At 38.4% G+C, this 17,386-nt stretch overlaps 1 protein-coding gene across 1 annotated transcript in view; it reads left to right on the plus strand.

Moving 5' to 3' along the window:
• tbkbp1 (TBK1 binding protein 1) overlaps window positions 1-17,386 on the plus strand; it is an 80,815-nt gene that overhangs the window by 30,658 nt on the left and 32,771 nt on the right. The window contains exon 2 of the mRNA XM_085285245.1: window positions 3,926-4,187. Coding sequence (XP_085141371.1) covers window positions 3,942-4,187 — 246 coding nt within the window. The 5' untranslated portion in view covers window positions 3,926-3,941. The remainder of the gene's footprint in view (window positions 1-3,925; window positions 4,188-17,386) is intronic.

The following is a 17,386-nucleotide window of genomic DNA, read 5'->3' on the forward strand; positions in this document are numbered from 1 at the left end:
GACGCCCCATTTCTAATCCTTGGGACAAACAATTTCAACGTTGCCATCTTTGTATTTTAACTGGCTATGAAACTACACACTCATTGGCTAATGGCTTGCCAATCAGCAAGTCATCAACCAATGGGCATGGCCTAGATAATCGGACAAAAATTTACATAACGGACAAGTGTAATGACCAAGGCCTTAAACTCGTCATGATTTCTAAAGGACTGCAAGTTGTTTTTGGAGCCACGGTATCCCAGCCGGTGGCTACTAAAAGAATTGGAGGTTTAAGGCACTTCTGCTTCATTTTTCAGACCCAGAAGTTACGTCCATCTTTAGAAGCTGTAGTGTAATCCAAAAGATATGCATCAGATTTATGACATAAATAGCTCAGTTGTTGGCAGTCAGACTACAATAAGAAGAAAATACACATAAATATAACATTCCTAACAACAGATTCAGGTGGCACTAGGATGTCAGAGCGCATCGGGACAACAATAGTTTCCAAGGAGAACACATAATGAAGTATACTTCAGACTACAAAACCAAGCTGATTTTGTCACTGTGCATGTGAACAGAATTTTAGCACCAACAGAAGCTAATAACACATGAGTTAGCCACAAGATTGTTAGCCAGAAAATTGTGCTTAGGCTCCAGCGTTCCATGTATGAGCTTAGGAGAAGAGAGAGGATTGGGTTGAAAAGTGCCCCTTTCCAAAATGAAACCTGCATGCTCACATTTGGCACCTAACAGTATCTAGTGCATTTAATAGTGATGCCAAGAGGTTCTGGCATTGTCGCTCATGTCTGGGACACCAGTGACAGAAACCGAACAACACAACGTGACTGTTAACAAAGACTTACCTACTTTAATATAAACATATAGCAAACGTAGTACTCACCTGAAGTTATGTCTGAGTCCATTTAATACACATGATATGTACACTCTTAAATTAGATCTGTTTTTGTCTGTGCCAACCTTTAAGAAAAATATCCGTCTCTTTGGATAAAACGCACTATATAAGAATCATCTAATGAAATCATCTAATGAAGAAATGTGACATGAGAGGTCACATTTTTTCATTAGAATTTTTATTGCTAAAACAACAACACTGATTATTGCAGATTTGCAGTTGTAAAAACATTTCTGTCGTGGTTAAAAGAAACCAATCGCTGTCTCACCAATATTTCCATTTTAATGGTATTCAGTGTTATTCTCCCTCTGCTCCCTTTTTTTGTACAAACTGTTTATCTTTCCTCCTGCTATATGAGACACCATGTGCAAAGATATGATATTATAGTGACGCAGTGTTTGCCAGAGTAAACTGCCTCAGACTTGACAGCATGATGTCAACACAGTATACATCACGGAGCCTTAATATCTTCCCAGCTTAAACACTACTGTCCAGGCAGTTGGCAGGTGATGGGCACTGCTAGATCAAACAGGCATTTTTGTCCACGCGTGCATTTTACTCAGTGTTTTTGTGTGTGTGTGTGTGTATGTGCGTGCCTGTGCTCGTGGGAGTGCTTTTGGATCATCCCGTTAGACCAGCGAGGAAAAGAGCCGTAGATTGGCTGAGGCTTTATTCCCCTCTCTCTTGAAACACAAGGAAAATAGCACCGTGGAGGAAGGGAGCAGATGAAAATAGCTCAGTGGGCAATCGCTGACTCACAAGGCAATGCTGGGAGTCAGGAAGGCATCCATTCCAGTATACATCAAATCAACTAGCTGTTGTGTAACTCCTCTAGTACCAGTAAATCAAACCGCTGTTGCTACGTCTAGTATGACTTTTGTGCGCTTGTGCCCTTTGTAGCGGAATTAAAAGAGGATAGTGACATCACAGGCGCCATTTATCACTTTTGACAGCCCAGCCCGGAGTCTTCGGGGCAGGGGAGGGAGGCCAGCGTGGTCAGCTAGCTACTCAGCTCATTCATCATGCCACTCAAGGAGTCTAGGCTGTCAGAGCTCATGTTTTTTTTTAAGTACTGTGAAATGGAACAAGACAGCAAACCCAACTCATATGCAAATCATACTCTGATTAACATATCAGCTACAGTACATGCACTGGTTACTCATGCACCTGTGAGGGACTTCTCACCAAAAATTAAATGCAAAAGGCCGAGGTAATGAAGGCCAAAGGGTTCACGAGATTACGTGTGCTTTACTGTTTTGCTAATAATCACAGTTTTGTACATGTAAGCATCATATCCTGGTTAAGCCTGGAGAAAAAGATACAAATCCGACTTCAGAAAAGTGTATTTATATTGCTGTGAGTGGCTAATTGAACTCAGGAGATACAGAGAACTTGGGAGGCGGAATAGGCTGAAAACACCAGGCTGTCTTCTGAAAACATTTTATCACCACAGGTGTTTGTTTGCTTTGTTAAAGAATATCCGCAAAAGCAATTCACTGCAAATTTCTGGCCCTAGCCGACTGCTGCTTAACCTCCAGACCCACAGCAATCTAAATGTTCCCAACAGAAATGCCCTTCATAAATTAAAATGTTGACACGTTATTCCGTGCAGGGAGAGCGGCAGCATTAACTTCTCAGACGTTTTTTGTTGAGTGGGATGTGATGATTGATGTGTCCCACCCTTCCCTTCTTTGTGACTGGAGAGCTAAGTGAAAAGAGACAACGAGGAGCACGGCGTTTTATCCAGAGATGAACCTTGAGTGCCATATATTGTAAAATCACAGCGAAAAAAAAAGGGAAATAAAAGACAAGAACAAGGGCAGTGTTTGCTTCATAGACTTACATTATATAATACAGAATATTAAATGAAAAATATAAGTAACGAAGACCCAAAATCACAATATTAAAAACAATGCAGAAGTCATATTAAAACACTGTGTAGTTATCCTGCAGGCAATAACAAAGCAGGCACACAAAAGGAAAAAAAAAAGCACAAAAGTAAGCTGTTATTTTTAAATGGAAGTGATGGAAAGATTTTAAACAGGCTCAAAGAAACACTGATCCATCTCAGCCCTCCAGAGACCCAAAGTCTGGGTGAACACTGAAAGCTAAGTGCCATTAAAAACACATACATGGATGGGCTCAGCGGTTCAGAAATATTTGGGAACCAGTGCAGTGGATTGTTTTGAAGTCTTTATCTGTTGGCAACACTACGGAGTCTAATCATATTCAAATAGGGTGCTTTTATGCTGAAATATGTTTGATTTTACAGAAGAAGAAAAAAAAAATCTTTCGAACTCATGATCTAAAGCTGTGCTCTGACTTATCTAAAAACCGTCTACGGCTTGCTTTCTCTTTATTTCATTTCTCTCAGTTTCTTTGTTTTGTACCTTCAAAACCTTCTGATTGCAGACAAATGATTTGTTCAAGCTAAAACACGTTAAGATCTCTGTGTCTTTCCCTCACCTTGTTATCCAGAGCAAATTTGCATCTCTTTGTGTCCGCTGCACTGACCTGATATGCGGTCACGCTGCTTCTCGAGTTTGCTTCCCTTCTGTCAGAATGGGGCAGTGAATAATCAGGTAGCTCTGTGTGTACTGGCATTTCTTTTGTGGGGGGCAGCTTATGCGTAAGCACACCCGATGTGATATTGTGGCTAACTGGATCATTGCACCTACAGTACATCTGAACTCCTAAGACACAGTAAGCCATCTCTAAATTTCACGTGCCCCTCAGTCATCCTCCCGTGTCTCTCGGTACCCACTGTGCTTTTGAATATTTTACATTGTGTGTGCCAGCAGTCCGACTGCTCTCGATAGAAAACTGCTTTGTTCTTTTTTGTTTGTTGCGAGTAGCTGAGTGCTTGATGTTTTTTGGATTGCTGCTGTAGCACCGAGAGGCGACCCCAGCCAGAGTTATGAAATGTTTCTTTTTTAATTACTTTATTTTTGGATGGTGCATTTAATTGAATGGAAACAATCTGGCAGTTTAATAATTAATAAGCAAATATCTGTCTCTGTGTGCCCTCAGCTTGAAGCTCTGAGTGATGCAATCTCTGTTTGGAGGCGGAGGGGAGCTGGGGCTGCTCGGTGGAGGCGGCGACGCAGGAGGCCTGAAGGAGGATGGCTGTGGCAGCGTTGCGTGGCGGTCTTCGCCGCTGCCCCATGATGAAGTCTACTCAACCTCCCACTTCGCCCTTATCACCGCCTATCAGGACATCAAGACCAGGCTGGCCTGCCTGGAGCGGGAGAACACCAGTATCAAGAGGAAGCTGAAGATCTATGAGATCAAGGTGAAGAGTTTTTCACTCCTAATGTCAAACATTACAGCAAACTCAGACTCGCACAGTTGTTTTTGACCTTGTTGGTATCAGACAGAAAAACTGCAGTACTGGAGAGGATGAGGCTAATGTGTGTTTTTTTTTATTTTATTTACTGAAAGTTGCTCAAAAGGGGAGACTGCTGTCCACTCACCTTCCATTTTATTGAAGTAGTGAGATTGTGCACAAAAAAGATGAAAGAGGGAGCTTTCATGCTCTGTGATTGGTCGGCTTTGATCCTTGGCTAGCTGGAGAATGAACATTAACCTGAAAGGAGGGAATTATTCTGTGATATATGGCACAGAAGCCAAAATTTTTTTCCTTTAAATGATACTAAATGACATTTGTAAACATGTATCAGAGCCTGAAATTAATTCCAAATATTTGTCTGTATGCACTGACCCTAGAAGGTTATATCGATCCAGATTAGTCTGTGATCATTTCTTGAGGACATCAACATAATGTCAGTTTGATATGTGTTTTGCTTTTTCTTTTATTTGTAAGGAGTCCTTCCGAAGGTTTTTGGATCGAGATTCAACTTAAATCCAAAAGTTAAAGGCTTAAAGCCAAGAATGAAGCAGTTTTGTGCAACTTTTACGTAATCCCGAACTAAATCCACTCAAGTTACTCAACTAGCAGAGGTGTCAAAAAAATCACAGGAGACCAGACGAGCTGAAGACCTCAGGAGTTTGTCTCACATCTCAACAAACTTAGTGAGATATTAAACTCATATGCATACTCGGATACTTTTTTAGGTGCAAATGTTCAGCTGCACGTTCACGCTTCCAGTGGTGTCTTTATTAACTCAGGCTTTCTGCTTCAGGCTGTGTTTCATACATCATTTCACTTTTTGCATACAAAATGGATGTCAGTCAGAGGAGCATTTCATCGGGAGCTAAAAGGAAACTATGGCTACAAATAAGGCATGAAAGCAATGCTGGCAGAAAACAGTCAATTTTGTGTATTTTTAAGTTTATATTTTTAATTCCCCACTCAATACGCTCTCGGTGCTGGCATTTACTTCTAAGGTGACAGCTTGCATTAGAGTTGTCAAATTTGATATGTTTAAACTTCACAAGCAAGAAAGAGATGTGGAAATCACACATTTATTTTTATTGACTGCGTTTTCTTTGATAGGTTACAGTAATCGAATTGATTCTCGTATCTGTGTTCTGTTCGATGAGTTGCATAAAACACACTTTGCAGTAAATCTGAACCGAGAATAAAAGCATATTTATGCATATTTATTCATGCATTTTCTGTGCCACCAAGTAAAGGCATGTAAATTCCCCGTGTCAACGTGACGCAAATAGTGTGTGCTGCAAGGCTTCGTTGAATAACATCACTAACGTATGGCTTTACAGGTTTGCATATAAAACATATCCCATGCCTCAGTTTAAGTGCTCGCTGTCACTGACAAAACTGGGTTGATTAAGTGCATGAATGTACACTATTAGCACTGAAATCTACTGGGATTCAGCAGAAGGGTTGTGACAAAGAGTTCAAGCAAAAACGTCTTAGTTTCCAAAGATAACGTCAGCGACAGTAAATATTTCTGCACAGCTGGACCTGCAACTTTGTCGGTGGATATCAAAGCAGTTCTTGGTTGGGTGAGAAAGCTGGTGAGGCAGAAATCCACCTCGCAGCAGTGGTTGGACCAGCACGTTGATTTAACGGGGAAAGGGAAGGCAAATGAGCGTAAAGAAATAGCGTGGGAGGACAGAAAATGAGGAAAAATGGGAAAAGAAGTGGAAAGAAGGAGCAACATGGGCGGAATCATGCGTTGATAAACACGGAGAGAGGGTGAGAAATGAAGGAGTGGAGGGAGATAATGATGTACGGAGCAAGGGAGAGCTAAATGGTTCAAATTAAGAACACAGAAGGATTGGAGAAAAATCACTCCTACATTGTGATCATCATTAGTCTGTGGTCTACTTATTCTAGAAATAATATGGCTATGAAGTAGTGATGTATCTGAATTTCCCTCAGCCTTCACTGCCTAATTCTCCTTCAGGTACACAAGGACTTTTAATAAGCTGTACTGCTTACAGTATTGGAGAGCATCATTAACAGTGTAGCTCTTGTTCTGCTGCATGTGAACAGAGAACAAAATGTTTTAAATGACTGAAAAATTGTGAAAGAGGCTGCTGTGATAATGAAGACAGTTCCAAAAAGATGCAAGCTGTTGCAGTATTACGAGCTACCGGGGAGAATTTTAAGCTTCAGCTATGTTTGAGTTGACTGTTTGTGAAAGAAACAGTCAACCAGAACGACTCCAACCCCATATCACGACAAAGGGTGTAACAGACATGCCGGTTAACCGTGCCCGTAAAATGGGCACACGTGCAGATGTTGCATTTCCAGCAGGGGGAGATAATACATTTAAAGCCAAGAAGGCGGTAGTGAGCAAAAAAGTGCATTCCCGGGTCCTAAGTTACCAGAAACAATTAAGCTAGGCGGTTAATATGTATTTACATGTAAATGTGGTAATAATGTCTGTTTCCCACGATTACTTCTGATTGTGTGTATATTACACATTTTGCCGTGATACCAGGTTGAAGAGTCAGGGTGAGATTCTGAATGAATTTTGTTGGCTTTTCTATGATTTATTGTTTGCAAGAGATAAAACATGTGCTGGAAATGCATGAGAGGGGTGGCAGGTATGGAGAAGTAAGACCGAAGTCCTGCATCATTCTAGTGAGCAGCTGTTGTTCGAGGCTTCAGGCCGCCACATTGCTGTTGACTTACTCTCAAACTGTGGTTTGTTCAGGGCCCTCTCCCAGAGAGACAGATGTTGATTTTGGAAGAGCAGGTGCAGATGTTTGCTGTTTGGAGTAGAAGCTGTCACACCTGTGCCTATGTAAATAGAACATGTGCCTTTTTTCAGCTTTGAATATTTAAGCATCCCCCTCCGGAGCAGACAAGTGAAGCTAATGTGGAAGTGCCAAAAATTCTTATAATGGACACTTGAGGGAAGTCAGTTTCCACAGACTCCCGTGTTAAAATGCCTGGTTTTACAGCATGATGACTCCAATTTTGAAACTCCATCAATATGTATGGAGGGCAGGAGAGAGGTGAGAGTCTACAGCCATCTGTGAAACATGGTGGAGGATCTGTCATAAAGTACCATTAGACTTTGAGTTCAGATCCACCATTCAGTGCCATCTGAAGACCATCTGACTCCTAAACAATACATTAATGCATTTAATGTTTTATCCACATAGGTCCGCTTGGGACAATCGTGTGCCTGCTTTCTGCTTTATATGCTGTATTTCTATGTATGTTTGCACATGCAGCAAAGTATACACTGGGGAATATGATTATCTGTTTGGTATCAGGTGTTGCAGAAAATTGGAATGAACAAGAACCAAGCATTACTAAAGAAAGGAGGAAGTAACAGAGCGGAAACCAAAAACCATGGCACGAATACTGTTTAACACCTGATCCAGCTGTTATCCAGCTGTTATCAGTTACAAATGGAAGACATTTTAGTAGTCCTAAGTGTAGCTCAAGGTTCCTCAGCACAGCTGCTGCAGTGATACAAATGGAAGTGGGTTTTTTTTGTTGCTTTGTTCATGGGTAAATCAAGGTTGTTGTCGGCGTTCCTGATGCTCAGCGGCGTGAGAATACTTGATGCCCTCTGGGATTGCCCACGTTGGGAACATTTACTGTTAAACTGAGCAGAGAGAGGTGTTGCACTAAATGGAAAAGGGTTGTTTGCTCCTCGAACAGACATTGCATCAGCAAAACAATGACTTCACACAGAAAATGAATAGCCCTCTGAGCCTATGGTAGGCACTTTAAATGTAAATGTGTTCATTTAGGTTGAACGACACACGCAGTTATATAACGTGTATGTTTCTATCAAAGCATTCTGGTAACTACAGGAGTTCAGGACCATGACCGCCGACACTAGAAAACAATAGTAAATGTAATAAAGTCCATTAACTCCTTTTCTAAAGTTATGATGATGATGTAATAAATCACACCGGCATAAATTCAGCTACATATAATGAAATTATTCCAGCATATTTTAAATGTAAGCGATGTATTTGCTAAAATGCCGGTTCTCTGCCATCCTTTATTATTTCCTTGCCTGTGTCTTAGTAATAAAACTAGCAATTTCTATGTTTTTCAGATTGTCAACAAATCACATCCAAAGACAAATCAGCACCGATCCAACTAGAAGTATTGTGCCTGATTCTGCTGTTCTTAAAGAGCTCCATTGTTGTCAGAATTTATTACTAACACATCAGTGAGCCTCGCTGTTGCACTGGGTGACATATTCCTTCATTACCATGAGCACACTCTGCAGTTTATTTCGAGTCAGTCTCGCATACACGATTCTGAGAGTTGAAATACTCATTATAGCACCAAATGTGTATTAATGCAACGGTGAAAATAGTGCCAATCACTAGCAATTTACTCCTGCTTGAATTATGCTTACTAAAACCTGCAATAAACAGGTGTTTTAAATAATTATTGTGCTTTTCTTTTATTTTTATTTTTTTTCCTTTTTTTATTTTTCACCATCACAGGAGGAAAAATTTTACTCCGATCTCATCGTCCCAGATCCTGCATTCTTAGCATATTTCATGCTATGACCATGACTTACAATGTCCTGAACACAGAGGTGCCAATATAAAAAAAACAAAAACAAACAAACACAACGAAATAGGCCAAAGGAAAAATGCAGGATTGGTCCCTTGACGACCATGAATACCTGTACACCTTGTCAGCTAAAACCAAAAGTTTGTTTAAACTAAAGCGCAATGAAATCTATAACCACAGCTTATCTTTCCTCACATGTTTATTCGGCACACGTCGTAACCAAATGTGCTGGAAATCACTCAAAAACTTCTCACAGTCAGTGTCACCAATCAAAATTCAGAAAAATCTAAAAAACTAAAAATATAATATTTGCCACATTTTTATTATTTAAATGTTTTTAAAAGGGTAAATGTAACAAAAATTTGTAAAGAATTACAACTTGATAAGTGGATTTCAATTTCAATTACTGACTTAAAAAAAAAAATTAAGAGTTACACAAACGGTGTTCATGAGAAAAACAAAAATTTGCCTCATTTGTAATTTACAAATAGATCAGATAACTTCCAGCTGAGTCTCAAATGCATGATTATATCTACAATATGAGGTAGATGAGGACTGAGTCACATTTAACTCTATGTACATGAGACTTATTGGGCTGGGATTTTGATGCATTTTACAATTAAAATGCATCAGTTTACAATGAACAATTATGACCTTTAATTTGTAACCATTTTTTACTACATCCATCATTTTCATTCAGTTTTTGCTTAAAATGTTATTGTGCTGACAATGTAGCGTTCTCAAAGTATCACAAAAAGTATCAAGTAAGTATCAAGTAAGTATTCAACTATCAAGTGTGACACACTTGGCATCGCAGGGTTTTTTTTTTTTTTGTTATTCTCTTTTTATTAAACAACCTATATAAACACAAATAATCCAAAATAAACATATAATCAAGAACAGACGTAAATAATAAAAAAATAAATAAATGAAAATAAGAAAAACAGACGGGTGTACCCTCTAGTGTGTATGTACTCGCACACACATATTCACTCACACACCCATATTCTTAAGCATACATACACATACCTACTTACATATGTGTTCACTTGTAGTCTCATACATACTAACATATACATATAAACACATAACGATTCAGAAATGTGGCATATATAGTTACAGAGATTCAAACAAGATCGGGTCTCCTTAACCGGATGTAGTGTTTCCATTTACCCCAAATTTCACTAAATATATCAAACTGGAGTCTTTTAATGAAGGTAATTCTTTCCATTTTAAACATCCCATGTACAGTCTCATGCCAATCACCCAGTGATGGAATTTTCACACTAAGCCATTTCTTGGTAATAATTTTACGGGCAGCCAAACTCAGGATACCATACAACTGCTTAGACATTTTATCTACATTTACTGAGTATAAATATCCAAACAAAAGTTCGTCCCAATTAAAGGGAAGCTGCATACCAAAAATAATCTGCAACTCAGAGTGGATCAATACCCAAAAAATGTTGATCCTTGGGCAAGACCAGAACAGATGAAAATGTTTTACTCCTTGGGCCCCACAATTTCTCCAGCAATTAGAGTGATTAAAATAATGTTTACTTTGTGCAGGGGTAATAAAAAACCTACAGATACTCTTCCAACCGTAACATCTCCATGTATTAGAACTAGAAATTCTCCACTGAAAAGCGCACTGCTCATACCAAATGTTATCTGATATTGCTATATTTGTTTCATTTTCCCATTTTTTTTTGATGTAGGTAGTATTCCACTTCTTAACCTCTTGTATACCCTTGTACAATCTTGAAATCACCTTAAGGCCTGTGTCAGCCTGATAAGCCTTGACAAATATACTCAGAACAGCTAAAGAAAAAAGATCTGTTCTCTTAGGTATAAAATTATATAGATGATGCCTAATTTGTAAGAACCTAAAAAAGTCCGTTTTACTTAACTGGTATTGATCTTTTATTGATTGGAAGTCCCTAAGAGTTCCCTTATCGTAAAACATACAATATGCCGTTAAACCTTGTCCAGACCATTTTTTATATCTTACGTCTAATTCATTAGGTAAAAAATCACTGTCAAAAGCGCACCATCTTAAAATCCTAACCTCTTCAATCCAATCATTCTTATTAAGAAATTGTAACCAGAGTTTTAAAGGTAGGTTAATCCATTGGTTTCCTTGATGAATTTGTTTTTTAATAAGTGTCACATCCCCTAGAATTGCCTGAATTGGAGAATCTTTTAAGGTCACTGTTTCTAGTTCTTTCCATCTCGCTTGATAATCTACATTACACCAACACACTAATGTCCTCAATTGAGCAGAAATATAATAGTCTTTCAAACATGGGAACCCCAACCCTCCTTTGTCTTTAGCCAACTGAATAGTTTGGTACTTAATCCGTGGTTTTTTCCCCTGCCATATAAACCTAGAGATTATTTTGTCCCATTCCCGAAATTGTTTGTCAGTTATTTCTACAGGGAGTGTTTGGAATAGGTAGAGCATCCTGGGCAAGATATTCATTTTAACTGTATCTATACGTGATTCAAAATTTAAAAATGGTAATAAATTCCATCTTTTAATATCCTCATTTATTTTATAACTTAAAGGATTAAAGTTTGCATTGTATATCTTAGACAGATCTTTAGTAATATTTACTCCAAGATACTTCATCTGCTCCGTTTCCCATTTCAAATTGGCTTTAGCCTTAATTTCATAATTGGGCTCATAGTTAAAAGTTAATATCTGAGTCTTCGATATATTTAGTTTATAACCTGATATTGAACTAAAGATCTCCAGAAGTGACAATAGCTTGGGGAAAGTAGTGTTTGGATTTGTCAAATAAATCAAAATATCGTCAGCAAACAAGGAAATCTTATGCTCTCGACCCCTAATCTTGACTCCAGTAATAGTATTGCTTTGTATTACACTTTGACTCAGGGCCTCTATGAAGAGAGCAAAGAGTGAGGGGCTTAGAGGACAACCCTGACGTGTCCCTCTCTGTAGGTTAAAAACATTTGAAAGCGCCCCGTTAACTTTGATTCTTGCCTTTGGTGATTTATATAATGCTTGTATAATCCTGATAAACGATTGATGGAATCCGAATTTATCCATGACTTTGTATAAAAATTCCCAATTAACCCGATCGAAGGCCTTTTCTGCATCTAAGCTCATAAGGACCATCTGAATTTTATTTTTCCTAACATAATCAATAACGTGTAGTGTTCGGCGAACATTATCTTGCGTTTGTCTCTGCTTAATAAAACCAGTCTGATCCAAACTAATTATCTGAACAAGAATATTTTCAATTCTTTTGGCAAGAATGTATGTAAATATCTTAAAGTCCTGGTTAAGAACACTAATGGGGCGGTAATTTCCACAGTCAAGCCTGTCCTTTCCTTCTTTAGCTATTATAGAGATAGAAGCCTCATTCCAAGATGGGGGAATTACTCCCGTCTTTAAAATATAGTTGAATGATGTTCTCATCAAAGGAATCAGTACCTCTTTCATTTCTTTATACCAGTCTGATGGGAATCCATCTGGGCCTGGGCATTTATTCGGTTTCAATTTTGTAATAGCTTTTTTAATTTCAAATTCAGATATGTCCTTGATTAGGGTTATATTCTGTTTTTCATTCAACTTTGGTAAGTCGAATGAATCTAAAAAAGATATCATACCTTTAATATCCACTCTAGGTTGTGTATATAGTTCTTTGTAGAATTTTAGGAAGGCTGACTGTATATCTTCAAGTTTATACACAATGTTATTTGTTTGAGGGTCCTTTATTTTATATATTGTATTTTCTAATTGTTGTTTTTTTAATTTATAAGCCAGTAATTTAGCAGATTTGCCTCCTACCTCATAGTATCTTTGTTTTAAAAAAAACCATATTTTTTTGTATTTCACTTGAAAAAATTTCATCGATTTCGTTTTTCTTCTTTTGTATTTCTAATTGTAAGTTTGTAACTGCGCTTATTTTATGGGCATCTTCAAGATATTGTAGTTGTGTCTGGAGTTTTCTTAAATGCTCATTTCTCTTCTTTTTTAAATTAGCGCTGTAACCTATGAGTTTTCCTCTTATCACTGCTTTTAGGGCGTCCCATAGAATACTTGGGGAAACTTCTTCATTATTATTTTCCGCTATATAATCTATTATATCTTGACTAATTTGTTCTTTCATCGTGCTTAGAATACTTGTATTTAATCTCCAGGATGTAACTCTTCTTTCGTATCCAAGCACTACTTCCAGGTACAATGGGGCATGGTCTGATAAATCCATCACTCCTATCCTGCAATTGATCACCCTGCTAAAATCTTTTTGGTACATAAAAAAATAATCCAATCTAGAATAAAATGAATGAGGGTGAGAAAAAAAAGGTATAATCCTTCTTGTTGGGGTTTAGTTCTCTCCATACATCTATGAGCCCTACGTCCTTTAAGATTAATTTGATGTTTTTGGTTGTTTTATTCAATCCCGGAGCGTGTGGGTTTGATGAGTCCAAGGACGGGTTGAGGCGAACATTCCAATCTCCTCCCAAAATCAGAGTACCTTGTGCCTCTCCAACAATCAATTCAAAAACCTTTTTGAAAAATTTTATCTCTGATCCTGGGGGAGCATATACATTTATAAGAGTAATCAGTATACCCTCCAGGTACCCTTTGACTAACACAAACCTCCCCTCCTTATCACTGATTTCTTGGATGCATTCAAAATTTAACCTACTAGAGATTAGAATTACCACACCCCTTTTAGGACTCTGAGGGCAGGAAGAGGAATACTGATTAAATTTCCATTTCTTTAATTTATCATGTTCGAGCTTCGATAAGTGAGATTCCTGTATAAAGGCAACTTCTATTTGTTCTCTTTTTATTTTTGACATAATTTTACTTCTTTTAATATGGCTCCCCAGACCATTTACATTAAATGACACTATTTTAGTTACCTTACAGGGCATTGATGTACGACCTTATATAATTCCAATCTCTGTACATAGCCAAAGATCGAAAGGTACTCCCCCAAAACAGAAAAGAAAAGAGAAAAAAGAAAAGAAGAAACCCCCCCCCCCCAAAAAAAAAAAAAACATTATACAACGAAAACATATAATCATGTTGACTTCCAAAAACATAATCGCTATATTAGCTATATTTGGTGAGGGAAAAACTCTTCTGTCCACTTGTGGAAGAGTGCCCTCTCCGGCACACAGGCCGAAAGCCCAGTGGTCTGTAGGGTCCAACTTATTGTGCAAATAAATGACCCGACTTTAATGTAATTTTATATGCCCTCTTTATAAGATTAACTAATTATATAACAAAACAAGTAAATCGAAATAAAATTCATATTCACAGTTCATCTTAGGTCTCAATATTCTTGAGTTTACCTCTAGTATAGTGCTCCGTCACACACTTGCTGTTTATCCACTGTCATCTTGGTGCCTAAATATCTGAAGGCGTTCCTTGAAACCCAGCTTTGGAGTCGAGTTTCCACCTTTCTTCTTCGTACTTGTTTGCCAAGTGTGCTGTTTTATTTGATCCAAGAATGAGTCTCTGTCTTTCACAACTTCTACCGATAATCCCCTCTTCACCATATCGGTAGTCGCTTCGTGCGCCGTGTTGTATGTCACAATTCCCTCTCTGTAGAACACCCTTAGCTTGGCCGGTGTTGTGCCAAAAAGTGATTGTCTGCCAAAAAGTGATTTCCAGTGTTTCTGTGTATTTTTTATGTGTAATATCTTTACGTATGTTCGTAAATAGACTTCGGTGAACAGGGGATACAAAGGGGTTACATAAAGAATTAAAAAATTATCTGTTTTTTAAGTATCTTTACAACTTGTACTTACATTATAACCAATCCGGTCCTTTATCCCCACTTAAAATATTTTTACAGAACTATTGTAATATTTGCTGCCATTTCTGCTGTCCTGTTGGGCAACTTACTCTTACAAAATACATTTTTAATGTTAATGAGATTTTTTTTTACTGCATAAATAAAGGTTATATAAAAGTCGCTGCCAAAAACTGATTGCGGCTTGTATCTTGCTACACGAATGTTGTTTGTGGCTCAAGATGACTTTATGTCATCCATAAGGGATGCATTTGACATATGTTTAACATATTATAGCCCAACAAGTTACTTATAGCACTTTAAATATGAGCAATCGCTTTTTGGCAAATACCGGAAATCAGTTTTTGGCAGACAATCACTTTTTGGCACAACACCGGGAAAGGCGTCTGGAAGCGAATATTGTTCTCTTTAAGCACCTTCTTCGCTGTCGCATATTCCTTTCTTCTTCTTTGTATCTCCGGGGCATAGTCATTGTCCACATATATCCTAGAATCCATAAAGTTGAAGCCCTTAGCCTGCCAGGCCTTCTTAATAATGTCTTCTTTGTTACGATAACTTGCGAGTTTAACTACAATTGAGCGTGGAGGGGCTCCTTCCGGGGGTTTTTTGCCACCGGCTCGATGTGCTCTTTCAATTCCCAACACCGTGGGGCGGGAGAGACTCATTGTCTTTTCAAATAGAACCTCTACAAAATTGACAACGGATGGAAATTTGTCCTCTTCCCCTTCCCTCACGCCATATATTCTAAGATTCTTGCGACGTGACCGTCCCTCTAATTCCAGTAGCTTAGATTCGCATCGCAACTGAAAATTTGCCATTTCAATTAGCAGCTCCTCCGAGGCCTGGATTCGAGTCTCCATTACGTCTATGCGTCCCTCTGCTTCGTCGAGTCTTATACCAATGCCGACGACCTTCTCCCTTATAGCATTAAACTGATCATTTGTGTCTTTTCTAAAAGCACGTAATTCTTTTAATATCATGTCCATCGTAGCTGGGTGGTCCTTCGCTGTGGCGTTAGCATCGGGTTGCTGGTCTTCTTCCATATTGCTGCTAGCTTGCGACGAAGCATCTTCTTCCGCTTCAGTACGTTCTCCTACATCCTTTTTCTTGGATTTTCTGGGCATTTCTATTCCTTGGTATAGTACCCCACAAAGATAAATCCAAACTTTTTATGTTTCGAGTTAGGTAAATTGGGGTAGAAAAAATGTCGGGAGCAACTATCCTACACAGCCATCACACGACCCGCCAAACCGGAAGTCGTGCTTTTCTTTTAAATGAAACTAGATGTTTGTCGCTCATTTTTTAAAATAGCTCTTTAGTAGAAGTGCGTGGGAAATTGTGGGCTTCACAGTGGTTAAGTATGAGAGCACTTGGACAGACTGAGCGTGGTGGCTTTTGATCTTTCTGACAGACATAAAAATATAGGAAATTGATGGTTTTAAGTTTAAAAAAAAAAAGAAGACTTTTTTGGAGCTAAAAGTGACCATATGAGACACAGAATGTGAAAACCTACTTTTATCCAAGAAGCAGATGTCATTAATCTGTCTTTGTTTATTTTTTATACATTTTTTACCTTGTAGATGTCAATCTGTGTCCATTTGTTAAATTATTTTAGTGTTATAATGATAGAAACAGATAAATAGTCACTTGTAGCCTGCTCATAAATGATTAAACCTCTGATAAAGAAACTGTCAATTGTAGTCCACACAGTGTTAACGCCACAGGCTAAAGACTAACAAGCCACCTGCATCACTAATGGGGCAAATTTCAGTGGTTAACTGACCACCTCAGAGGTGTGTCTGGGTTTTCCCTCATACCCGAGAGGTTTACTGGATGTGGAATTGACACAAAACAATGTATTATTTGTAGTTTATGCATAACAAAGTGTTCAATAAACTACATTTTTAGGTTTTTAGAGATATTTGAAGACAGTGAAGGTGAGATATCAAACCCCAACAATCAGACAATACCCTATGTGCAAGCACTTGGCGACTGTGGGAAGGAAAAACTCCTTTTTAACAAGAAGAATCGTCTGGCAGAACCAGGCAGCCATCTGTAAGGACAGGGAGACTGGTTAATAAGCAACAGGCCCTCAAAACAGGAATAAAACCTTCTTGGACCTGCAGTTTGTTCAATCATGTTAGGTGAAGCCTAATAGAAAGCTAGTAGGGCATGCTTTTCAAAGCTGCCACTCTAACGATGTGTAACTTTAACTTTTTACGGAAGTTGAATTTATATTATAATTGGATTTATAAATAAATTCACATCCTCAGAAGTTGTTATCAAGAAGAAAGTTAGCAACAGAGATGAAAACTTTGTTTTTAGGCTGTAAACTTGTTTGTTGTTGTTATAAAGCTGGGCACTTTAACTTGGGAGTCTATGGGGACTGACTTGCTTTCCGAGTCACCATCTAGTGCCTATTTGAGGAACTGCAGTGTTTCTGATTTAGGCACCGGCTGCTGTTTGCATTCATCTGAGGGATCTTAAATGACATTTTTTGAAAGGGTGATTTTTAAAAAGCGCTTCATCATTCTCCAACGTTTTGCCGCAAAACACGAGAAGATGGACAAACTTAGAGATGGATAGGCTGACCGACAAAGCTTAGTAATAGGCCCTCCCCAGATTTCACCGTGTGGGACGAAATTAGGAAATATGACTGGAACAACTTGACATGGAAATTCATTAATTAGTTTAAAAGCTCTGAAAAATACCCCCCTACTCCCCAATCCTATGAGTGATATCTGGGCCAAACAGAAGCTG

Source organism: Mchenga conophoros, linkage group LG8, assembly GCF_057382185.1.
Source record: "Mchenga conophoros isolate Kocher_MC1m ecotype Shallow Benthic linkage group LG8, M_conophoros_male_GT1.1, whole genome shotgun sequence".
In the NCBI taxonomy this organism is placed as follows: Eukaryota; Metazoa; Chordata; class Actinopteri; order Cichliformes; family Cichlidae; genus Mchenga; species Mchenga conophoros.